Below are 25,403 nucleotides of genomic sequence, written 5' to 3'. Positions count from 1 at the left end.
GCACGTGGCTCGGGCTGTAATCCAGAGATTATAACCCTTGAGGACCTGCTCTTAAATTTTGTTCCTAGGTCCTGATAATCTTGAAAAGGTCCTCCTTCCTCAGCTTGCCTACATTGTTTGTTCCGGCATGGACCACAATAACTGGGTCCTCTCCCTCCCTCCCCAATATCTTTTCAAACCGGTCAGAGATATCCCTTACCCTGGCACCAGACAGGCAATACACCATGTGGGACTCTCGATCCCCCCGATTATTGAATCTCCTACAACTACCACTTGTCTCTTTGCTAACCCCTCTTGAACGGTCTCCCGTAGCACAGTGCAGTGGTCAGTTGGCTCAACCTCCCTGTAGCCCTTTTCCTCATCCTCACTGGGAGCAAGTATCTCATACCTGTTGGACAATGTCAAGAGCTGAGGCTGCTCTTCTCCCAACAGCAGGATCCCTCTACCTGCCTTGCTTACAGTCACACCCTGCTATTCTGGCCATTGACCAAATTTGAAGTGCTTAATCTCCCAGGTGTGACTGCCTCCTGAAACAAAGCATCCAGGTACTTCTCCCGCTCCTGGATGTGCCACAGTGTTCAAAGCTCAGATTCCAGCTCATCGACTCTGAGCCGAAGTTTCTCAAGCAACCAACACTTGCTGCAGATGTGGTCACAGCAGCTCGCAACATGATCAGCTAGCTCCCACATCATACAGCTACTGCATGTCACCTGTCCAGCCACTTCTAATTAGTTATTTACGTTATTGAGTTAATTATGTTTATTGATACTTCTTGGCTGTGTTCTCATTCAAATTTAGTGCACATTTCCTACCAGTGAATCAGGTCACAGCCTCGCATTGACAATATTCCCTGGGCTCCAGTAGATTTATACTCACTCTGCTGCTGCTGTGGTCTTCACAGTGGCTTTTTTTTTTGTTGGCCAGAGAAGTAGGGAGGGAAACAGTGAAATAGTGTTTGGGGTCTAACCATCCCTTGACAACACTTCCTCTCTCTACCCTGTTTTGGTAATGGTGACTGCATTGAGACAAATCGTCACCCTAACCACCAATCAGCATCATCACCGCCCTCTGCTGAACCTCAAATTTCACTGCATAGTTGAAGATTTCCAAAAATACCTCCGTTAACCATAGATGGTGGGTTTCCATAGAGTAAGAATACACTCATTCTCAAATATATCCTTAAACATGTGCTTTGTATCCCCACCGTCTCCCCGCTAGGCGACTTAGCCAGTTCATTTCAGTTAGTTCAGCTTCCATGCCTACACAGTTGCCCTCAATGACATGTAAATTTCAACCCAGTTATTATCCTTCCAAACTGGATGTACAATTAACTCGTATGTGGTTGCTGCTACCTTTAGGTGCCTGAACGGAGGTCAGTCATTCATCAAGTAACACGACACAGTCATTTGAAAATGATGTACAACTAAGTTGAGGGTTTTTCTTTTTTCAGTTACGTGCAGGAACTTTTTCGATGCACATGCATTTCCACTTGCTCGTTTCTCTTGGTCAAATTCGGTCCTCCATTTGGTCCAGGTTTATAACCAGTGCTGATGTAAGACTCAAAACCCAAGGGCACAGCTTGTTTCCCAATCCGCCAGACACTCTTGTCCCAACAAGTTTAAACCAAAACTACCTTTTGTCTAACCTTTTGGTAGTGTACTTGGTTGCAAATAAGTCATTTTTACTTTGGTAATATGTTTCAATGCCATCATTTAACCAGGTCATTTAGCCTTTGAGAAACAGCATAGTCACAAATTAAGGTCAATGATAGAGATGGTGTATCGGTTCAGCACTTCCTATGGTCATTTGGAGTCCCCTCGCATTTCAGAGCTTTGCACCTCATCTGTTGAATGCTGCCACAAAATCACCCCTATTCTTCTACTGCTCTGAACAAGCCGATTGGTGCAAGCATGTTCCTGAAATCATGAAACAGAACCGAGTTCATTTCTTCACTTGTATGGTAACAAATAATATGAAGACAAATCTGTCAGCAATTCAACACAAAGTGTTTGCATCATCAGGATCAAGCAGTCCACTTGATGCACATCCCATCCACCACTGACGCATAGTGGCACCAATGTGTACCATCTACATGATGCATCGCAGTAACACCCAAAGCCTCCTTTGACAGCATCTTACGAATCCACAACCTCTAGTACCTGGAAGGGTGAGGGTGGACGAATGGAAACATTAACACCTTCAAATTTCCCTCCAAATCATCACCCCCTTCACTATTGTGGGTCAGAATCCTGGAATACCCTCCCACACAGCAGTGTCACCATGTCCCTACTCGACTATTAATACAGCAGTTCATGATGGCAGCTCATCGTCACCGTCTCTTGAACAATGAGCAATTAATGCTCATCAAGCAAGCAACACATCCTCTAAACCAAACCAGTATATACTTAACATGTCCTTACCCTTGCTGTATCATGCAACAGGAAGAAATCAGAACATGCAACTCAAGCAAGTGAAACTCACCATCATTTTTATTCAGACAATGACAATGGACAAAAATATATTAGTACATGGAATTAAAATTTTATAATCTTTGTTTTTTTTGTAGTTACAATTTTAAAAATCTTCATTGAACCATAACATATAAAAAGACAAATATATCTGTGTATAAAAACTATGCAGGTGAAGGGTTTTTCCCCCCAAGTGAAAAGCAGCTTAAAATGGCCAAGGCAAAATGTTGGAGAAATAATAGAGGAATGTCAGAGCTGGTGCAGATTACTCAGACAAGTCACAAGTGGAAACGACACACAAAAATGAATCACCACAAGCATATTTCCACTGGCACAACCACAAAACCAGAAAAAGTTATTAATGCAGGCAGAACAATATCTGTCTCTGAAATGCAGACTTCAACCAGCAGGTGTAATTCTACAATCAGTATGCAGCCGTATGTCATTTTATGCCATTGTTGAAAAAGACAGGATAGGGAGGGAAAAACACAAGACTCCAGACTAAGGATTTAAGTTATGTGCACTTTTTATCAGCCAGTTTCAGGGCAATGACATTCTCTAACTAGCAGTAAACAAATATTGTTCAGTGTACAGAGACTTTTGTGCGTTCAAAATCCCATTATACTATTGAGTGTACAGCACCTGCCGGAAATGTGAATAGATTTACGTGTTGTGTGGTCTCGTGTGAGGAAAAGCTGTTTGCCTTACTGCAGCCATTCTTGAGAAGGGTCAGTGTGCAACGCTGGTGCATGCCAACATCTCAAAACCTCAAACCCAGTCTTGTAAAAGTCCTGAGCATCAAAATGGTGAGCATCCCGAGAAGTTAAAAAAAAAGTTTCTTCACCTCAACTCGGAAATGAGATACTATAGGGTGCACCAGTGTTCCCTCTTCAAGAATCACTTCACAGCTGTCATTTGGTGGTTTCATACCTAAAATGCTGAGCTCAGGACCCTGGTCTGTTGTCATTTGAATCCTCAAGGCTAGCAGGCCTGGAGAAGAAAAGTTTGGATTTCATCTAAGGGTAAAGTTTTGCCACAGTCCTTCACCAGTTCTGGTGAGGGTCTGGTGGTGCTGATGTGAATAAGACACCCAAATCGAAAGTGGTCTCCTCCATTTCCCCCTTGAGTCTGCATGCCCACGTAAAATATGCATTAATAGAAGCAATGCTTACTGCAATTACTTGTTAAAGATGACTTGCATAAAACCAATACTGCTTTGAAGAAAAAAAAACATCGTTGGCACCAAGAGCGCCGATTAATGAGTATCCTTATTCTACAAGGGAAGCCAGTGCATTGTGTAAAGGCTATGGCAATGACTGGGATGGAAGACACAAGCAACTCAGTGGGTTTGCTACTTCTATTCAAACCAACATTTGAGAGATTTTGCTGCAGGCAAGAACTCAAACAACAAAAAAAATGGCACTGACTGTCAAAGCACTCATTTCAGAAAAATGAACCTTGAGAACTATGACACTGAAACATTACACTGAAGGTGGTCTCTCAGTCTGGGTTTACCATCGGTTGAAGCAAGTTGCAGGAAGCTTAACTGAAGATAAAAGGCTGGCACCATAATTACACAAGGTAACTGGATGGCACCTTTAAGCATTGTATATTTAGTTGCCATTTTCAATGCCACTGAGTGACAAAGATAAGGATGATGTGTTAGCAAAGCAAATTACATGTCAGAGAAAATGGTTGCCTACAACCCTGGGAATATTTTGGCAACTTTTTCTGTTTGTGCAGTAAACAGTGCATGAAAACGGATCCACATGTGCTGTGCAGACTACTGGGTGTTGCCACTTCAGGGGTGAAATTTGATATTATTTCTAAGTAAGGCAGCGTGCTATAGGAATGAAGGTCTGCAAGAAGCTTTGTCGTGTAATGTCCATTTTTGGGCTTGCAGCCTTCACTCAGTTTTCCCTAGTTTGGCAATCAGCTCATCACAAATCTTGGTCAGTTCCTCTATCTCTTGGTTCTGTGAAAGAAGAAATAAATTATTTTTCTTTTGGCAACCTGTTGGAAACAAGATAAGCTGTTAATACTTCTTGGCCTGTACTTTGCCATTCATTTTCATCTGGAAGTGGGTAAACTGTCCTGCTGGAGCGACGCAAAGTCACGTGCCTGGACATTTCCTGTTCCAATCATGTCATCTATGATGAACCAGTGAATGCAGAGACCACCATAAATGGTCTCATCACTTGTGAATATGACCGAGTAAAACTTCACAATCTTCGCTTTGATTCTAGCTACAGCTTAGGTGAGCATGCAGCCTGCAGATGTTCAGTTGGTGCCTACTGAGTAGGATGCCAGGAATTTATTAATACCAAACAGACAATAAGCAGCAGCTTTCGGAAGTGCTATGGCAAGAAAATAAATAAAGGGTCTTCAAACTCTCCTTGAAATTACACACGTTACAGCTGACAGCATTATCAGTTGGAGCAGGGAAGCTGAGTGGACCTTACTGTCCCTTCCTTGGGACCTGTCCACAGTCACATCATGCCTGGGTGGACATATTCATACAGATGCTTCCCACCTTCTGAGCAAGACCATGCTTCTCAATTTTTCCAACTTGAACCTTGAATCAAGGCTTAAAAATTTTGTGAATGCCCCCTCAGTGAAAATTCAGTGAGGAGGGTGCAAAAGAGGAGGAGAGATTTCTGAGTGTGAGGACATGCCTGTTTGAGCAGAAGCACAGCTAGTCCAACACTGCCAGAGATCCCCACTGGACACTGCTCCCTCAGAGTTTGCAACCTTAAAATTTCAGCTTCTACTCCCAACCTGGGATCCTGAACCCCATTCTGGGAAGGGCCACGAGACAATCGTGCTTGGGTGCTGTGACTGTCAAACTCTCATTCGCTTTACCTTCTGCTGAATTGTCCTTTCCATGGAATCCACTTTCATCTGTTCCTTTCGCAAGCTGGCCTGCAGGGCTGCTCCTTCTGCATTGGCCTTAGCACGCACTTGAGCGATCTCCTCATTGGCCCTGCAAATTGGTCATGGGAGTTACTGAACAGACTGGGCTGCCAAACAGCGCTGGAGCATGCAAGATCTTTACCGTGAGCCCTCACAACAACAAATTAGGACCTGCAGACTGAAGTTAATTCCTTTGTATCTGCTGTTTGTAAACAGAGGTCTGTGCCAATGTTCCAAGAGGTTCCACAGGTAGCACTGACCTCTGCCAGAATATCAACTTCGGAGCAACTGGTATCAAAGCCCTTTGTGTCCTTGATTATATTGTGGTGGAAATCCCTAAACAATAAAGAATTGAGAAATACAGAGCATGTTGGAAGTGGACAATATAGATGCCTGAGATGGTTATATCTCATAGGATAGCCTGCATAGCCACAACCTAAACTATCAGCAGAACAAATGAAACTTAGCCCACCCCACCAACTCAGAACGGTGAGAGGATGATGCAATCTGCCAATCAAATACAACATGATTGAGATAGAAATGTTGGACTAACTGCTGACCCAGTCCTGAATGCTGTGTAGACCCCAACAGACAAGATCACCGACAAGTCCTGGGCAGGACAACAGGTGACAGGAAAATGTGTGAACTAACTGCATGGGAAGCACCTAAATCATATATTTGGGAATGAACAGAACTTCTGAAAATGACTGATACTCCTTGGTTTGAGGGAACCACAACACCAGCAAACTCTTTGCTGTTGTATCATTTGCAACTTTTGTTATTTTTAAAATTTGATGTCAAGTTATGAAATAACGGAAAACAGGCTAATAAATATCAGAAACAAAAACAGAAGTTGCTGAAAAAGCCCAGCGGGTCTGGCAGCGTTTGTTAAGAGAAATCAGAGTTAACATTTCGGGTCTGGTGAATCTTCCATAGAACTTGTTGAGATTTGAGTTCTGAGGAAGGGTCACCGGACCCGAAACATTAAATTTAATTTCTCTTCACAGATGCTGCCAGACCTGGTGAGCTTTTCCAACAATTTCTGTTTTGTTGCTGATATACAACATCCGTAATTATTCTTTTTTTTTCTCTTTTGAATAAATGACATTTCAAAAGGAAGTACGGGAGAAACAGCCTTAAATTTACAGCTGCAAAGCTGTGCCTACTGCATTCGAGTTCTCTTCATGAACCAGGGTCGGTCAGTCGCAATTTAACATTTAATACCAAGAGTCTCAGAATTTCTGAGTTAAGTGCTTATTAAACTTTTTGTAGATGGGCTCTGGGAAGGTGCATTTACAAGCCTGACTGAACTGATTTGGCACAAACAAATTACATTCCCAGGGCCATTTCACAAGACCACAATAATTAGTAGTTTCCAATTTACTCCCCACATGTTGAATAAGGAAATAAGGAAATTTGTTGCTCAGCAACACCAAGTTCCACATTAAATAAAACCGAAATGGTAAGAAATATATTTACCTGTGAAACTAACTTGTGGTACAATACTCGTGTCATGGGAGGAAGAGGAATGGGGTGAATTATCTTGCGTAATCTTTCTAACAAGAGAGAGATAGGCTTCACACACACAAGGGTTGAGAATACCTGCTCTACACATTCACAGGTCTTCTTTTTAGGCTGCAGCTTCCCAGACTAAGAGTGAGTTTGGTGCTTAGGAGAAGATGGATTCCAATCATGTGATGTGAATAATGTGCTTGGACTGCAAATTCCCATCCTTCAGTACGTTAGTTGGTTAAGTCCAGTGTCTGTGGGAGGGTTGGGAAGCAAGTCCTGACCCAAGGGTTAGAAATTTTACCACTTTGGACGCATGAGCAGATCAGAATAAAAACCTTGTCTTCTAAGTCAATGACTGTCATGATTTTAAACTCCAACCTTTGTGGAGTGAAGTCACTTGTTCCAGTGAGCACAAAATGGGAAAGCCACACACTTCAGACCCAGAGGTCTTGGTCACACAGATCATTGTGGAGTTATTTCAATTTGCAAGAATCTTCTTCAGAGGCCAGCATCCCATTACCAAGTCACCCTTGATTTATATAGGAATAGTCCATGACTACAGTAATGCTTCATACGGAGTCAGCTCTCAGAATGCCAGTATCCCTGACATTCACCCTTTTTGTATGCCAGCCACAGCTCCCCGATTGGACCAGATTAACAGCCTCGGTCACGGAATTCAGATTCTATGAGCTCCAACTTGGCTGACCACATTACAATCACAACAAAAATATCTTGGCTTTACAAGCAGTTTTACCTCAAGTGAAACAGACAACTAATAAAGCTCAGCTTTCATTCTGATGAGTCAGCTTCAAATATGTAAAAATCTAAATGGTGGTGAGCAAGAGAATGAAAGATTGAAGGATATCAGTAAGAATGAAAACACTCATAAGTGATTGGGAAAGATTTGAGAGTTTAGTCCTGGGTGGAACACTGTTCTAACTGTATAGATCTCAGTGTATGTGCTCGCTGTAAAGGTTATGGGCTTAGATCTATTTACGGCTAGGTTAAGTGATTTCACAAGTCATTTCTCTTGTAACTTGGTAGCCGGGGAAGAGAAAAACACTGATTTCAAATTCAAACGTGCTTGGGTTGGGTTCACTTTTCAATTTTAGAAATTAAAGGAGTTTATCTGCTCGATACATCCGCCCTGTTAACATGTCTCAATGACTCTTCATCCTTGGTGACTTCAAGTTGAATCTCAACTCTTTGGTTCTCTCTCTCTCTCCCCTCAGAACTGGACTCAAAAGATGGACTCTCTCCACAGATGTGGCCACACCTGCTGAGCTTCCCCAGCACCTTCTATTTTTATTTATGCTGGACAGCTCTGCCACCGACATCCTAGCCAACAGTGGGTCCTGATCAGCCAGCGCACATATCCTCGTTCCAACTATCCAAACACAGCTGGTCTCCAGGTCGTTTATCCTTTTAACCTTACATTGTTGGCCGTTCCATTAGCTGTCTAGGCTCCATGCCGTCTAACTCATCCTCTCCACCTCTTTCAGATCCTCTCTCCCTACCACCACCCCATTTCTTTGCCTTAGCTTGAAATTTTCCCCTCCTATCCTCCTTCGGCTCTAATGTTTATTTCGTTCAAATGATGCCTTTGTGCAGCATTTGGGGTACGTTTCTTGAAGTTGTATTTCCAAGCATGGCCAGCCAGGCTGCAAGCTAACATGATCACTTTAACCTTGATGACAAAAATCTCAGGTCGTTGTGAACTCTGCAGCAATCTGACAGACTTACTTGTCCAGTTTTTCTTCAGCATGGAGTTTAAGAGCTTGGTATCTTTGCTCCTCTTGTTTGACCCGAGCCAAATAATCTTGGGCGCATTTCTTCAATACTTCTTCATTCTTTCAGACAAAAGACAGAAAATAAGTTTGTTTTCAAGCAAAACGTCATAGGAAAGTGTATTTTCTTCCAATATCCCCATGGGAGTTCTTTTAACATTTTTTAACATATGACTTAAGAAATACAAAAGCGATGTGCACCTTTTTGAATCCTTCTAGTACACTTTTCATGTTCTCGTATCTCCTGAAAAGATCTGATAAAGACCTCTCCACTGAATTAAGATCTGCCAAAGCCTGGTCCTTTTCCGTAATTAGCTGTTGAATGGATGTCTGAGAAGCCATTTTGTTCTTTTGCTCATCTTCTGTGGGAATAAGAACAACAATTGAATGGCCACAGAGAAGACTGTAATTGATAAGTACATGAGTTTAAAAACTTGGGGGTAGAAACATATCTTGGGAGGTTGTGCTAAAATAAGCTGTACCTGATCAGCACCTGATATTTATTTGCAGTGCAAGTATCAAATCCAAATTCCAGGCACTGCATGGAACAGGAGGGCATTCCGGTAAATAGCTGCACTACTGCAGACAAAGTTCTAGTTCCTAATCCTGAGAGATAGATTGGTTCACCTCTGCCCGTTAAAGCACAGATCTTCAAATGCAAGAACAGATTCATGGTGTGCTTCATGGGTCAACAATTTCTACTTTAAAGTAAAAAAATTGAAGACATGCATTCCACAAGTGCAATTGCCAATGTACATTGCCAGTTAAAGCACATATCTCCAGGAGAATAAGTGATTTCCACTGATCAACCAATGATTTGCAAGGCAACGAAAACTGCTTTGGAAATTGAGAATTAAGTTTAAAGCTTTCATCTGGAAAGGAGACATGTGTCCTACTGGCCAGGGGTGACGCCTCCACAGAAAACCAAAAGGAGCTCAGTTCTTTGATACACCTTCAAATACAATGGAAAATTACTAAAAGAAACCATCGCAATTCCCTTCCTGATCCACTCAGGTGATCAAAGAACTTGAGCATCAAGACATACTTTAATTGGCTATTAAGAGAGGGGCATAATGTTACAGCAAGGGTAGTGAGTGGTATTAATTCCTTCACACGAAGGCAGAATAAGTATAACAATACAACGCTCTTTTCATTGCAGAACCCTTAAAATGGATGGAGTTAATTTCGGTCATAAAATGTCATAAGAGCATAGAATTCCTAGAGTGTGGAAGTAGGCCATTCAGCTCATCGAGTTCACGCCAACCCTCTGAATATTGTCTCACCCAGACCCACCCCCTATCCTAATCCTGCATTTCCCACACTGCATACTATCAGCAATTTAGCATAGCTAGTCCACCAAACCTTCACATCTTTGGACTGTGGCAGATTTGGGTAGAATGTGCAAACTCCACACAGACACTTGCCTGAGGCTGGAACTGAACCAGTGTCCCTGGTGCTGTGAGGCTGCAGTGCTAACCACCGAGCCACCGTGCCACCCATGTCACTCTAATTTACTGAATGAAGAAATCGAATACGTACCAATCATCTGTGCGATGGTTTTTTCATACTCTGCAACAATCTTTCTGTAGAAAAATGGAACAAAGAATTAGTTGATTGATTTCCTAATTAGAAAGTACCTTTTAAAACAGTGATCTTAAAAGTCTGTCATTATTTCTTCTGTTAGTCAAGAACAAATGTGATGTAAATGTGCTTTAAGTGCATGTTGGCCATTTCAGAGTGATGAGCTCCGCTTGAAATTGGAGCAGTTGGTTAAGATTTGTCATCAAATACAATGAGTTTGACATAGAACAATTCTCACGTATGTTCTTTTTTTCTGTCAGATATATTTCACAAACTGAATCTGAAATAGGAACACTAAATAGGAAAATTTCTATTTTAGGGCAGCACAGCAGCTCAGTGGTTAGCACTGCTGCTTCAACGCTTCGGTTCAATTCCACCCTCGGACATTCTCCCCGTGCCTGTGTGGGTTTCCTCAGGATTGCTCCAGTCTCCTTCTACAGTCCAAAGATGTGCAGATTAGGAGGATTGACCATGCTAAATTGCCCACAGTGTCCAAGGATGTGGAGGTTAGCCCTGGGAAATGCAGGGTTACAGGGATAGGGTGTAGGGTGTGGGTCTGGGTAGGGTATCTTTGGACGGTCATTGTGGACTTATGGACTAAATGGCCTGCTTCCACACTGTAGTAATTTTAAGTTTTTTTTTTAAAATCACACCTTGTCACAATCAAGTCACTGAAAATATTTCTTCAGATGGAAAACCTCAATAAGCCTTAAAACCATGAAGTAAATAACAATTTCTGGAAAAAAAAGATGATTCTTGTTAATACTTCAGAACATCAAAATTATTTTAGTAAATCTTTAAAACAAAATATCTTCAGGCTACATAAAAGCAAATTTCACAAACCAATTAGTCCATATAAAATACAACAGCTGTATGAGGTATTTCACAACTGTACATTTTAATGCTGGGCTTATTCAGTTTTTCTTTCATCTGTAACATCTGTGGAATGCCACAAGACAAACACAAGTTCCAGATCTTCCCAGCAAACTTTGTGTGTGATGTATTTGCTAAGTATGGCGCACTGTCAGTTGAACAGTCCCATCTTAAGACATGATGATATCATTGGATATTTTGGAGTGACAGCAGTCTTTCTCACATACTACTGAATGGTGAAGACAGGCCAATAGTTTTCCCATCAACACATTAAATAAAACAGAAATGAACTATACACATAACGAAAGAACCTCCAGGAATCATTTTTGGCATGAAATGATCCAACCAATAACTATGGCCTGGAATTTATACATGAACAGATCACAGAGCAGTGACCACAATATTTGGGCCTCATACAGGATATCTTTGCTCACCGTGAACCGTATGCAGGAGGTGGGTGTTTTACTATCAGCTCTCAATTAGACAATTGAGTATTGTGGGAGATTGATGATGGGCTCCCGAGATTACCCTGGCCAAATGAGTCAACTACAAACAGTTATGATGTAGGTATTTTCTACTTTGAAAAAGGAGAAAACATTCTATGAATGGGGGGTGGGGGGGGGAAACTGAAGAGGTACACTAGAAATGATTCACAAATCATGTAGAATCATAGTCATAGAGTCATACACATGGAAACAGACCCTTCAGTCCAAACAGTACATGCCAACCATAATCCCAAATTAAACTAGTGTCACCTGCCTGTGCTTGATCCATATCCCTTCAAATCATTCCTACTGACGTACGTATTTAAATGCCTTTTAAAAACTTTGTTACTGAAGCCACTTCTTCTGCAGGTTCAACCCATATATAAACCATCCTGTGTATAAAAAAAAAGTTGCTCCTCATAACATTTTAAAATCTTTCTCTTTTCTCCTTAAAAATATGCCCCAAGTCTTGAAACCCCCCACCCTAGCATTATAAAGTTGGTAATCATGAAGTGGAAAGCAGGAAGCTTAAATGTGTGGTTCCTTGAAGAGAATTTGTGTTTTTTCTGTACTTTTAGGAATTTTTCAAAAAAAATCCTATGTTTGTGAGCAGCAGCTGAAGTTACCCGTACAGAGAGCCTCAAAAAGTAAAAGAAGTCTATCGAAAATGCCTTACAGGTTGCAGGCTTGTTTTGATGTTATGACCAGGAGTTTGAATTCAGCCAAATAATTTAAACAAAGCAACGAGATACAGAATGCCAATTAATTTCTGATGGTGTTGATAACCTGAAACCAATCATAAAAGAACACGATTATGTCAAAGGAGATGAAAGACAAGGGCATTTGGAAAATCAGGGAGAGCCAAGTGCCATCTGAAAGACAGAAAACTGCCACAGTTAGCACCATTCACTTCTCAGAGAAAGCCCATCTAATCAATCAAAGGTAGCATGGTATTTTAGCTCAAAGTCCTCATTGAAGAAATTATAGAGATAATTCTGCTGTCAGGGATGCATTAACAGAAGAACGATGTGAAGACAGCAGAGAAGACAGAATATTCCAGAAGACAATCTCTCCAAATTGGCACAGACTAAGTTATAATTTATTGCTTCTTATTAACTGAGTTTACATTAGTGGGATAATAAAATGTGAGGCTGGATGAACACAGCAGGCCAAGCAGCATCTCAGGAGCACAAAAGCTGACGTTTCGGGCCTAGACCCTTCATCAGAGAGGGGGATGGGGGGAGGGAACTGGAATAAATAGGGAGAGAGGGGGAGGCGGACCGAAGATGGAGAGCAAAGAAGATAGGTGGAGAGGGTGTAGGTGGGGAGGTAGGGAGGGGATAGGTCAGTCCAGGGAAGACGGACAGGTCAAGGAGGTGGGATGAGGTTAGTAGGTAGCTGGGGGTGCGGCTGGGGGTGGGAGGAAGGGATGGGTGAGAGGAAGAACCGGTTAGGGAGGCAGAGACAGGTTGGACTGGTTTTGGGATGCAGTGGGTGGGGGGGAAGAGCTGGGCTGGTTGTGTGGTGCAGTGGGGGGAGGGGATGAACTGGGCTGGTTTAGGGATGCAGTGGGGGAAGGGGAGATTTTGAAACTGGTGAAGTCCACATTGATACCATATGGCTGCAGGGTTCCCAGGCGGAATATGAGTTGCTGTTCCTGCAACCTTCGGGTGGCATCATTGTGGCAGTGCAGGAGGCCCATGATGGACATGTCATCAAGAGAATGGGAGGGGGAGTGGAAATGGTTTGCGACTGGGAGGTGCAGTTGTTTGTTGCGAACTGAGCGGAGGTGTTCTGCAAAGCGGTCCCCAAGCCTCCGCTTGGTGCTGTTCCTGCAACCTTCGGGTGGCATCATTGTGGCAGTGCAGGAGGCCCATGATGGACATGTCATCAAGAGAATGGGAGGGGGAGTGGAAATGGTTTGCGACTGGGAGGTGCAGTTGTTTGTTGCGAACTGAGCGGAGGTGTTCTGCAAAGCGGTCCCCAAGCCTCCGCTTGGTGCTGTTCCTGCAACCTTCGGGTGGCATCATTGTGGCAGTGCAGGAGGCCCATGATGGACATGTCATCAAGAGAATGGGAGGGGGAGTGGAAATGGTTTGCGACTGGGAGGTGCAGTTGTTTGTTGCGAACTGAGCGGAGGTGTTCTGCAAAGCGGTCCCCAAGCCTCCGCTTGGTTCTGCAAAGCGGTCCCCAAGCCTCCGCTTGGTTCTGCAAAGCGGTCCCCAAGCCTCCCAGTTCATCCCCTCCCCCCACTGCACCACACAACCAGCCCAGCTCTTCCCCCCCACCCACTGCATCCCAAAACCAGTCCAACCTGTCTCTGCCTCCCTAACCGGTTCTTCCTCTCACCCATCCCTTCCTCCCACCCCCAGCCGCACCCCCAGCTACCTACTAACCTCATCCCACCTCCTTGACCTGTCCGTCTTCCCTGGACTGACCTATCCCCTCCCTACCTCCCCACCTACACCCTCTCCACCTATCTTCTTTGCTCTCCATCTTCGGTCCGCCTCCCCCTCTCTCCCTATTTATTCCAGTTCCCTCCCCCCATCCCCCTCTCTGATGAAGGGTCTAGGCCCGAAACGTCAGCTTTTGTGCTCCTGAGATGCTGCTTGGCCTGCTGTGTTCATCCAGCCTCACATTTTATTATCTTGGAATCTCCAGCATCTGCAGTTCCCATTATCTCTCTTACATTAGTGGGACTTGTTTTTATTTGAACAGCATTCCAGTAGAATTTAGACCAGTGAGAGAGTAGTTCGTAGTCTAGGGGGAAATTGTCAGTTTGTTGGTAATTTTGTTAATTTCTTCATGGTTGGGTTAAATATTGAAATTGTTTCTTTTTACTGGTAATGTGGAGATCAGGGATTTTCCTCCTTTGAACCACTCTTTTAACAGCTTATGTGGGCAAAGACAAACTTCTCTGGGCGTTTCAGGGGTAATTATTAGAGGGGAACCCCCGACTCCTGTCATAACAAATTGGGGCTTGTGTTTTAGTTTCATTCTTAGAGGAGTTCAGCCATTCCCCATCATAACTCCAGGAAAAACACAGCTGCCATTAACCTTATTATCAAATATTGCTGTGAATACATTCTAAAAACGAAATTGTGCTCTCCAGTGAAAAGCGTGGGATGAATATACTCACTTGCTTGAAAAAAAAATCAATGGACATTCTGTGTCTTGTTTGGTCACATGGAATCACACAGCCCAGTGATCATTGGCTGAAATGCCGTCACATCTTCTAGCATCAGAATAGTGCCAGGTAACCCACAGCATCTCAAAAGGAGAAACTCCACAACTAGTGATGCTTGGCAACTATACATCCCCACATCAGAAATTGTCAAGTCTAGCTGTACCAAAGCCCATCAACAAACTCATCAGGAAGCCATGTGCAAAAGAAAAAAACTCAAATGCATCCAAAATAGGTAATTTGCACCGGCCTAGTTGTTTAAGGTATCAATCCAGTGTAGAATAGCGATCATGGTGTAAAACTAAAATGATAGGAAAGGACACTTTTTTTCCCTGAAAACATAATCAGCTTCTCGGAAGCTGCAGCACAGACCTTGGCCATGCACCCCATTGTATGTGTAATTTCTCTTTGAAAAAAGGCATGCTCAGTTCTGGGTCCCTGCTTTTGTTCCATCGTCTTGCACATGGCTCATCTTCAAGTACCTACCCAACTCCTTTGAAATTGTTCATGAAATCAGTTTTTCAGGAAGACTGTGAGAGACTCCAAAGACTGTGTGGGGGAAAACCAAGGATCTCCGGTTACTGACTCGTTCCTAGAAGCAACATTCCATCATCTTGAAACCACAAAAAGTGTCACCTTTTACTCTTTCCCATTTGCCAAACAATCCAAACACTTCGATCACGGAAGATCCACATCCGTGGTCACACACCGGCTAACTTCCCCTGCTGCACCTTTTCCAAGATCTTGACATCTTACCAAAGACGTGGTGTCCTCAAGAGCACACAAATCCCCAGCTGAGGCCTAACAAGTGATTTATACATTTCTACAATCATGTCTTGTCTATTATATTCAGTTCCACAATGCATAAACCCAAGAAAGCCAAATTCATTGTTGGGCCATCTCATCAATTTTCTGTCACTTTTCAGCATTTGTGCTATCATTAGGGTGTCTCTCTCTCTTCATTGACCTATAGTTCTGAAGTTTGACCCATTTACAAGCGTGGAGAAGTATTTGTGCGCAAAGCCATGATTCACGAATCATAATGAAATCCATATACTCTGCACGTGATGAACATGGAACTCAATGACAATATCAGAAGTTCTCCCTAACATGCCACTTGGAAACAAGAACTATTCATACGAGCTGGATATTTCCCTTGAGAAATGAGGGTCATCAGTCCAACACAGCTATGGAAGTGTGTGTTAAATCAACTACATACAAGTCACAGCAGCTTTGTCAGAATGAAGGAGATAATCAGAAGCTGTATCTGGTAGTTAGGGCATTTGATTTGCTGAAACTAGCCAAGACACTGAAGACATGCAAAAAGACAGAATCTTGTTTGACAATGAGAAGTAAAAGCAGAGAAGTAAAAGCAATAAGCAGAGGCAGCCCTACACTTTCACCTGAAATCCAATGTGACTCCCATTTCACACATGTCACTCATGGCACACAAGTTTTGCTGTAATTGCCCTGAACAAGATGGTGATGTGAGTTGTTTTGGAAAATGTCTACATAACCATCCCATTTCAGAAGGCAGTTCATAGTCAGTCACACAGCTGTGGGTTCGCAGTCACAATGAACTCAGAGTGAATAAGGAGTACAGATTGCCAAGCTTAAAAGGGCATTGGTAAACCAGATCAGTTTTTATACTAATTCAGTCAGTATGAGTTGACCATTACTGATATCAGCTTTTCAATTGCGAATGATTGTTGTACATTTCGTGTAAGGGCTTTAGGATCCTAGAACAACATTGTGATGATGTCACGGAAGTGCTCATGTTCTCAGATTTTGCCCAAGATTGTCACCAGTCACTGAGCATTTGTCTATTTGATTCAATGTTCAGGTTCTGACAGATTGAGGATTTCTACCAATGTAGAATTTATACTGAGCCAGATGAACTGAGATAAACACATCTACCTTGCAGTTACCAGGTACAATTAAGGTTTTCTAGTGCTCTTGTATCCACGTTAACTGATCCAGACAGACCATTGAACTTCTGATTCCACCAACTACAGACACCACCCATGGAAGTCAGTGTCAAACAGGTCTGTGCAAATAAATGAAAATGGCCTCAAACCCGCCTCTCTTTCAAACTGAGTGCTTTTTATTTAGAACTAAGTTCACATGGAAGTACCCAAAAGATAGGACACTGAAGAAAACTGTGCATTTCAATGTTGAAAAGAAAACTTAAAAGTCAATTGGATTTTCATATTGTCATGGAATAAACCAACTGTTGTTCAACATTTCATGTCTTACCTCATTTCAATGACTTCTTGTCGACTGTCTTCATATTTTTGCTTCCATTCATTTGCCTCTGTTTCCTTAGCTGCAATCTGTTTTTAAAAAAGAGATCATGTGTCATGCATACGTATTACAGATTACTTGGTGATTGAGCACTATGCCACAGGAAGCAGCTTCACAACAGCAATTTCCAATGTCCCTCAGTTCCTCATCTGCATTTAACCACCTCAGAAATGTGTCAAGCCTCAACCATGTACCACCTTTCACGACCTGCTGCCTCCAAATTCCCTCCCTCAATGCACCCTGAATTTCAGAAGGCATTCCGTCCTTCCGCATGGTACCATAAAACTGTGGATGCTGGACTTCTGAATAAAAAGGCAAAGTGGTGGAGAAGCTGAGCAGGTCTGGCAACATCTCCAAAGAAGAGAAATAGAGTTCACGTTTTGAGTCTGATGAGGGATTCTTCTTCAGAACTGAACGCATATGGAAAAGCAGTGAGTTTTCAACTTTTGAAAGAAAGGGCAGAGGGATATTAGCGATCAAAGGGGACCAACAACAAAAGGAATGGGACAAAGCATAGATCTAGAGCAGCATTAGCAGCACAGTGAAGGTCAGTTCTGACTGAAACAAAGATGAAGAAACACAAAACATGGAAACCAGAGACAGAAACTGTCAAAATCGAGGACTGTGTTCACAGCGTAAAGTTACAAAGTCATATAACATGGAAACAAATCCTTTGGTCCAACCAGTCCATGCTGACCATAGTCTCAAACTAAACTAGTCCCACCTACCTGCACTTGGTCTGTATCCCAGTGAACATTTCCTATTCAGGTACTTATCCAAAATGACTTTTAAACATTTAAACTGTAGCCGCATCCACCACTTCCTCTGGAAATTCATTCCACATATGATCCATTCTGTGTGTAAAAGAAATTACCCCCATGTCTTTTTTAAAATCTTTCTCCTCTGACCTTAAAAATGTGCCCCTTAGTCTTGTTTCACCATCTGAGAGAAAAGGAACCTGCTATTCACCCTATGGTTTTACAAAGCTCTATAAGGTCAATCCTAAACCTCCTCTGCTCCAATGAAAGAAGTCCTCGCCTCTCCTCAAACCTGAAACCCTCCAATCCCAGCAACATCCTGGCAAATCTTTTCTGAAACTTCTCCAACCTAATAATATCTTTCCTATGGCTGGGTGATCAGAATTTGTTAAACTCTCTGTTGGAACGAGAAAAAGTGCCTCAGTGGAAAACATGGTGCTCTTCCTCCAGCTTGTCTTGGACTTCACTCAAACACTGCAACAGGCCTAGGACCCAAATGCGCACACTGGTTATGGAGCAGTGTTCCAGTGGCTTGTGTACCAGACTGCCCTGCCTTTGTGGAAATGGACAGGAATAGCGTTACCAGGAGAGGGCAGCTAAGTGATAGAGAAAAACAGAGGAAAGGCAGCAGTTCACAAAAGACAACTGGACGACATGCCAGATGGTCTGTTGCTGCTTTTGGCACATCTATGGATTTAAGTCACACTTTCAATAGAATAAAATGTTGTTATCATTTCACAGGAGCAAACTAAATTTGACACCGCAGATTGTTGATAATTCAGACTAACGAAATATCGGGAAAATGCTTTAAGAAGCATCCTGAAGGAGGAGAGGGGGAGGCGGAGAGCCTTAGGGCCGGGCAACTGAAGGTGAGTCACTGGGATATGCAGGAGATTACAAAGAAGAATGGAAAGCTCAGAGCATGTGAAGACAGGACAGCAAAATTGACGGTACCATCTGAAAATGGGGATGAGAATTTCTGTCTGCATTACCAGGCAGGGAGTCGATGAAGCTCAGCGTGATGGTTGAACAGGGCCTCTGTGAGAGTCTGGTGCAGACAGCGGTTTGGGGAAGCTTCAGTGAACAGCAGGTGGGAAGTCAGCCCACAGTGTACGTGGGTAGTCAAAGATAGAGGGAACTAAGTCACGAGTAACAAGTTCATCAGCAGATGGTATCGAATGCTGACTTGTTAAAAGAAAACTTGTTTTTGGGATGTCATCGTCGCTGGCTGGATCTGCATTTATCACCCATCGCTACTGGCCTTGGGAAGGTGATGGTGAGCTGCCTTCTTGAACTGCTACAGTCCAAGGGAGTCGAAGCACACCCACAGTGCTGGTACGGAGGCAGCACCAGAACTTTGACCAAGCGACACTGAACAAAAGGCAAGAAAGTTCCAAGATGTCGAGTGACTGAACATTCAATACTACATTATGAAACAGATGCTGCTGGGCCTGCTGTGTTCATCCAGCTCCACACTTTGTTATCTTGGATTCTCCAGCATCTGCAGTTCCCATCATTTCTGAGATGAAACATCATTTGCACTTTACAGTAAGTAACTGAATAGGTATTAAGAACAAGGAATATTTTTATCCTTCTCATAGTAGGGATATTTATACTTGATTTGAGATCATCAGGGTTGAAGTGAAACTTATTTTAAACACCTAGAATCTTAGCAAGGGAGGATCTGCCCCACCAACACCCCCAACAAACTTCCCAGAATTAAGTCAAGAGACGGCATAACTGGTAATTTTTCACTGTTTGGTTAGGCTGTGGATTTCAGCCATTACCCACTTGAGTCAGAACGTGGTCAGGCTCCAAAACCATCAAATTCCCCTCAAAAGCCCAGATTTGCTGTGAGGAACTCTCAAGCTATTCCACAAAAACATCATTGGCTTCTCATTGCAGACCAGTCACTAACCCAAATGGATGCCAATGGTTAATCATTCAAAGCCAAAAGTAATCAGAGCTATCACCTCTTCTTTGATTAAACTCAGGACCGCGGTCTTGTCTGCCTGGATGTTGTTCAACTCATTGCCCACTGAACCTTCCATCTCACTCAGAAGTGCTTTAAATGAGAGGATGCTTTCAGTGCTGCACACCCCAGGGGCTGGAATTTGCTGCAAGAGAAGAGAAGACTTGTTACTTGGGGACCTCAATGCCCCTCTTCATCAACATGAAAGACACAAGACCGGAAATAAACAAGCAAACAGGCAGTCAAATGGTTGGAGATAATGGGAACTGCAGATGGTGGAGAATCCAAGATAATAAAGTGTGAAGCTGGATGAACACAGCAGGCCAAGCAGCATCTCAGGAGCACAAAAGCTGACGTTTCGGGCCTAGACCCTTCATCAGAGAGGGGGACGGGGTGAGGGTTCTGGAATAAATAGGGAGAGAGGGGGGGGGAGGCAGGCCGAAGATGGAGAAAAGCAGCTAGGTGGAGAGGAGAGTATAGGTGGGGAGGTAGGGAGGGGATAGGTCAGACCAGGGAAGACGGACAGGTCAAGGAGGCGAGATGAGGTTAGTAGGTAGGAAATGGAGGTGCCACTCGAGGTGGGAGGAAGGGATGGGTGAGAGGAAGAACAGGTTAGGGAGGCAGAGACAGGCTGGGCTGGTTTTGGGATGCGGTGGGGGCAGTCTGCCTTCCGGAGAGACCACTCTCTCCGTGACTCCCTTGTTCGCTCCACACTCCCCTCCAACCGCACCACACCTGGCACCTTCCCCTGCAACCGCAGGGAGTGCTACACTTGCCCCCACACCAGGCCCCAAGATGACTTTCCATATTAAGCACAGGTTCACCTGCACATCTGCTAATGTGGTATACTGTATCCATTGTACCCGGTGTGGCTCCCTCTACATTGGGGAAACCAAGTGGAGGCTTGGGGACCGCTTTGCAGAACACCTCTACTTGGTTCGCAATAAACAACTGCACCTCCCAGTCGCGAACCATTTCCACTCCCCCTCCCATTCTTTAGATGACATGTCCATCATGGGCCTCCTGCGGTGTCACCTGAAGGTTGCAGGAACAGCAACTCATATTCCGCTTGGGAACCCTGCAGCCCAATGGTATCAATGTGGACTTCACCAGCTTCAAAATCTCCCCCTCCCCCCACGGCATCCCAAAACCAGCCCAGCTCGTCCCCTCCCCCCACTGCATCCCAAAACCAGCCCCATCTGTCTCTGCCTCCCTAACCTGTTCTTCCTCTCACCCATCCCTTCCTCCCACCCCAAGCCGCACCTCCATTTCCTACCTACTAACGTCATCCCACCTCCTTGACCTGTCCGTCTTCCCTGGACTGACCTATCCCCCCCCTCTAGCTCCCCACCTATACTCTCCTCTCCACCTATCTTCTTTTCTCTCCATCTTCGGCCCACCTCCCCCTCTCTCCCTATTTATTCCAGAACCCTCTCCCCATCCCCCTCTCTAATGAAGGGTCTAGGCCCAAAACGTCAGCCTTTGTACTCCTGAGATGCTGCTTGGTCTGCTGTGTTCATCCAGCTCCATACTTTATTATCATAGTCAAATGGTTGGTCTGTGAACTCTCCCAGGACTTGCCTGGAGTCTCAAATTGCATCCAGAACTCTGTTGCGAGGAATCCAGGCTAAAAGTGGCATTTTTTCCAACTTATTCTTCATACAGTGTCATTGAAACCCTACTGTGTGGAAGCAGTCCATTCAGCCCATCAAGTCCACACCTCTGCCCTGCATCCCTGTAACCTTGCGTGCTCGCACAGCTAACTCACCGAGTCAGCACATCCCTGGATGACTGTGGGACCATTTAGTATGGGTCAATCCAACCTAACTTGCACATCTTTGGGCTGTGGGAAGAAACTGGAGCACCCTGAAGAATCCCACACAAGCACAGGGAGAAATCTCACTCAGACAGTTGCCAGGGGCTGGAAGTGAACCCGGGGTCCCGGGCACTGTGAGGCAGCAGTGCAAACCACTGAGCCACTGTACCGTTCTCTTCCACGGTACGTCACTGGCATGGCAGCTTATCCCTAAATTGCTCCTTCCATGGAATTCCTTTCTGGAGCCATTTCAGAGGACAGGTAACTCCAGTTAACTGGAGTCATGTGGAGGACAGATTGGCTAAGGACAGTAGATTACCTTCCCTAAAAGTTTGTGGACGTTGAATAATTGTTATTCAGATTGCCAATAACGTCCCAAAAATGATTCATGTTAAACTACTGGAGCTGGTTAAATGTTATTGGCTTGATACAATCTATCAATTGTTGATCCATTTTAGCTTTCCTGTGCCAATGGTAGGAGTGTATGGGAGGGATGGTTTGGAGACAGAGGTCATGAGGAACAGGCTAGCTATGTGGCACCTGAATTGGCCAACCTTTAGAATGCCTGCTTTTAACGAAAATAATGAAGATTTCAAATACTGGTGGGCAACAAAGTATCTCGAAATGGCGCTGATTTGTATGATGCTGAACAGTAGTGATACTCAGGACCGCTCACAAATCTTTGGCCCTGAAAATCCATCTCCTTTCTGATCAAAGGACTTTTCAGAAAATCAAACAGGGAAATCAGCTGACAACAAATAAATATAAATTTCTGCTGCCCAAAATGATCCTTCAGTCTTTGTCTGCTGGAGAGAGAAGCCAGATGGCATCACCATCCGACGTCTGTTCTGTAGGGGCCCTTGTTCTGGATTAAAGTAGTTTCTACACAACCTGTATAATCTCCTTCTGCACAAAGATAATCCTGTGCTCATCTGCCATTTCTGTGCTTGAGCCAACCAACGGTTCCAGCAAGGTTGGACAACCTGCACACTGCGGCATACTCACCAACTGTGTACATGCTCTGAGGTTTGCTGATAAAAGGAAAGCAGTCAGATGCAAGCACCCGTTTCAAAATGAAGTAGAAGAGCAGGTTGCACCACATTGCACTGTCATAAAATATCTGAATTAAAACTTCAAGTGGAACTGAGTGTAGAGTGGCACAGTAGCCTCACAGCACCAGGGACCCAGGTTCAACTCCACCCTGTCTGTGTGGAGTTTGCACATTCTCCCCGTGTCCAGGGATGTGCAGGCTAGAGGGATTAGCCATGGGCAATGCGGGGTTACAGTGATGGCAGGGTAGGTCTAGGAAGCTCCTCTTTGGAGGGTTGGTGTGGACTCAGTGGGCTGAATGGCCTGCTTCCACACTGTACAGATACATACTGTCCCATTAGGTTCTTTTTTTCTGCCACTTTAGGCCAGAGTCAAGACCAAAGAAATCCTGCCATCAATTCTCTTCATTGTGGAATATTACAAGGCACCACAGCACAAGAGATGGCTTTGTGGCTCATCTAATTCTGCCACATAGTTCAGGAACCAACAAGGAAACAAAGTTGTTTTGTCCCATTAAATGCTGAACCTTGTTTACCTCCCTTCTGCATTGATCTCACTCAACAGTCTGCAAGGACTTGTGCCAGTGTTTATTTCAGCTGTTGCACTGCAAATGTGACCTGCCCACTACACTCCCAAAAAATACAGAAAAAAGTCAGCTCTCAATTGCTGCACTGTTTCTCAATTCATCATCAAGACACTCAGATTTGGCATTTCAGACCTCGTGCCACAAAAAAAAAAATGCAAGGAGCACATTTTTGATTGTAAATTGTTGGAAAACATAAGATGTTTTGTTTCTGGCCAATTTGTGCATCAGTCAAGAAGACTTGTATAAAAATTGGAGAACCTCAAAACTTGTCTCCGGTTTTCACATTGAAACTGTCTTTGACCTTCGTAATGAAGGTTCTGCATTCCAAAAAAAAACAAAACAAAAATCGATAAAACCCTCTTTGTTGTGCTTGGTGAAACACTTCCCATTTCTGCCCATTCTTCAGTGAAGTTTGCCATGAAACTCAGTCTGAATTTCCAACAACTATTACAAGCTTTATTTATTTGGACTCTTCCACTGACCAATGAGCCACAGCCCCTTTAAAAGTCAATCTGCTACAAGGAATTAGAATTAGAAAATATTCTTCACACCATCCATGTCAATGAGGCTCGGAAGGCTCACTGATGTGAGTGTTGTGTGGGAGCTGTATTCACATGCTCCTTGGGGGTTGCAGTGTCTGTGTTTTAGCTGTATTTCTTCCCGTGTTCACTTAGAACTCTGTTGTTGTCCAAACCAAAAGGGCTTGGAGATTTTAAATCAGGGCCCACTTCTTAGAACGAACAAAACAAAACCACAAAATAAAATGCTGTCAACCTATACAGCAGCACAGGCTACAGATTCCATCACAATGCTTGACATTTGTTGAAAACACCAACAAAATCTAATCATCCGGGTGAAAGGAGATTTCTGTCACTTTTCAGACTTTAACCGAAGCTGCATCAGGTCCACAAAAATGCAGGAAGCCACAATAGAGGGGAATATTGGGGCAAGGTCCTCAGCCGAAGGGAAAACCAGAAATTCCCAGTGGAATTTATCACAACAGTGAAACCACACACCCCTGTGGGAATGCACTCAAGGCTGGCAGTCCAACTGAAATTTTCAACTCAGGTTCATTTTGCTTGAACTTTGTAGGTTCGGGGAATCAGTCAGGGCTAATCAGAGTGATGATAATCCAGTGGTGAATTTGTGTCAACAAAGATAGCCATGTCTATTGGCACATGTCGTTTGATAAGTACACATATGAATGAAACAGAGTAAAACTTTTCATCACTCCTCCACACCCTTCAAATGATCCAGAATCGACATACATTTCCTGGCCCTCAAACAATGACCAGGATGAATCAAATTAATTGTTTAATTTCATGGTCAATGTGGAAAAAAAGTTAATGTTGCCTAATCGTCATGACATATTCTCAAATGATAGCATTTATGACTCTTCTTACTGAGTTTTTCATTCCTTTTCCATTTTATCTTTCACCATTTGCTCATCTTGAACAGTGAAAATGAAAAGGATCATTTCTGGGTTCTCTTTTGTTAGTCCTTTATACAAATGATATGGATGAGAATACAGAAGGCATGTTTAGTAGTATCAATATTGATGGCACAGTAGACAGTGAAAAAGTTTTTCTAAGATTACATAGGGATCTTGATGAAATGGGTCAATGTGCTGAAAAACAGCAGAAAAATAACATTAATTCTACTGACAAGTTGACGAATATGCAAAAAAGATTAAACATCTCCTCTTGTATGTCTTGTAACCCACATCCTTCTGCACGATGATCCATGGCTTTCGCTAATTTTAAGTTTTAGATTCAGGTTTAGCTGGTGGATTTTCCCTAAAAGATTACAAAGACTATGGTAATTTTTTTGTGCTGTGTAATTGGTACATATTTTACTTTCAACTAACCATCAACAAGCAAAAATCTTTCTGCTATGCTAGCTAATGAATTGGAAACTTTCTGTAAGTCTGCGAAAACAATTTTGTGTGGGATTCTCACCAAACAAGGGTGAAATCTGCAAAACACGAATACTCCATTAGAATTCCTTTATTTCTGATCACAGTCCTAGAAATTTGTGACTGTTAGGTTGAGCTGAGAAAGCCAGTGCCCTGGTGAAGAAGTGTAAGATTGAATTCAAGTACATTCGCAGACTTT

The 25,403-nt window shown here is 43.4% G+C and overlaps 1 protein-coding gene across 6 annotated transcripts in view; it reads right to left on the bottom strand.

Moving 5' to 3' along the window:
* Positions 1–2,510: 2,510 nt before the first annotated feature.
* tacc1 (transforming, acidic coiled-coil containing protein 1) overlaps positions 2,511–25,403 on the bottom strand; it is a 139,519-nt gene continuing 116,626 nt past the window's right edge. For all 6 annotated transcript variants that reach the window (XM_048522854.2, XM_048522852.2, XM_048522853.2 and 3 more), the window contains 7 exons: positions 19,839–19,982; positions 17,060–17,136; positions 10,220–10,263; positions 8,882–9,042; positions 8,637–8,743; positions 5,331–5,451; positions 2,511–4,443 (listed from right to left, as the gene is read on the bottom strand). In XM_048522854.2, coding sequence (XP_048378811.1) covers positions 4,375–4,443; positions 5,331–5,451; positions 8,637–8,743; positions 8,882–9,042; positions 10,220–10,263; positions 17,060–17,136; positions 19,839–19,982 — 723 coding nt within the window. In that variant the 3' untranslated portion in view covers positions 2,511–4,374. The remainder of the gene's footprint in view (positions 4,444–5,330; positions 5,452–8,636; positions 8,744–8,881; positions 9,043–10,219; positions 10,264–17,059; positions 17,137–19,838; positions 19,983–25,403) is intronic.

The sequence above is a fragment of the Stegostoma tigrinum genome, chromosome 40, assembly GCF_030684315.1.
Source record: "Stegostoma tigrinum isolate sSteTig4 chromosome 40, sSteTig4.hap1, whole genome shotgun sequence".
Lineage (NCBI taxonomy): Eukaryota > Metazoa > Chordata > Chondrichthyes > Orectolobiformes > Stegostomatidae > Stegostoma > Stegostoma tigrinum.
The sequence above is the reverse complement of the archived record's forward strand: the minus strand, read 5'-3'. Positions and strand labels throughout refer to the sequence as shown.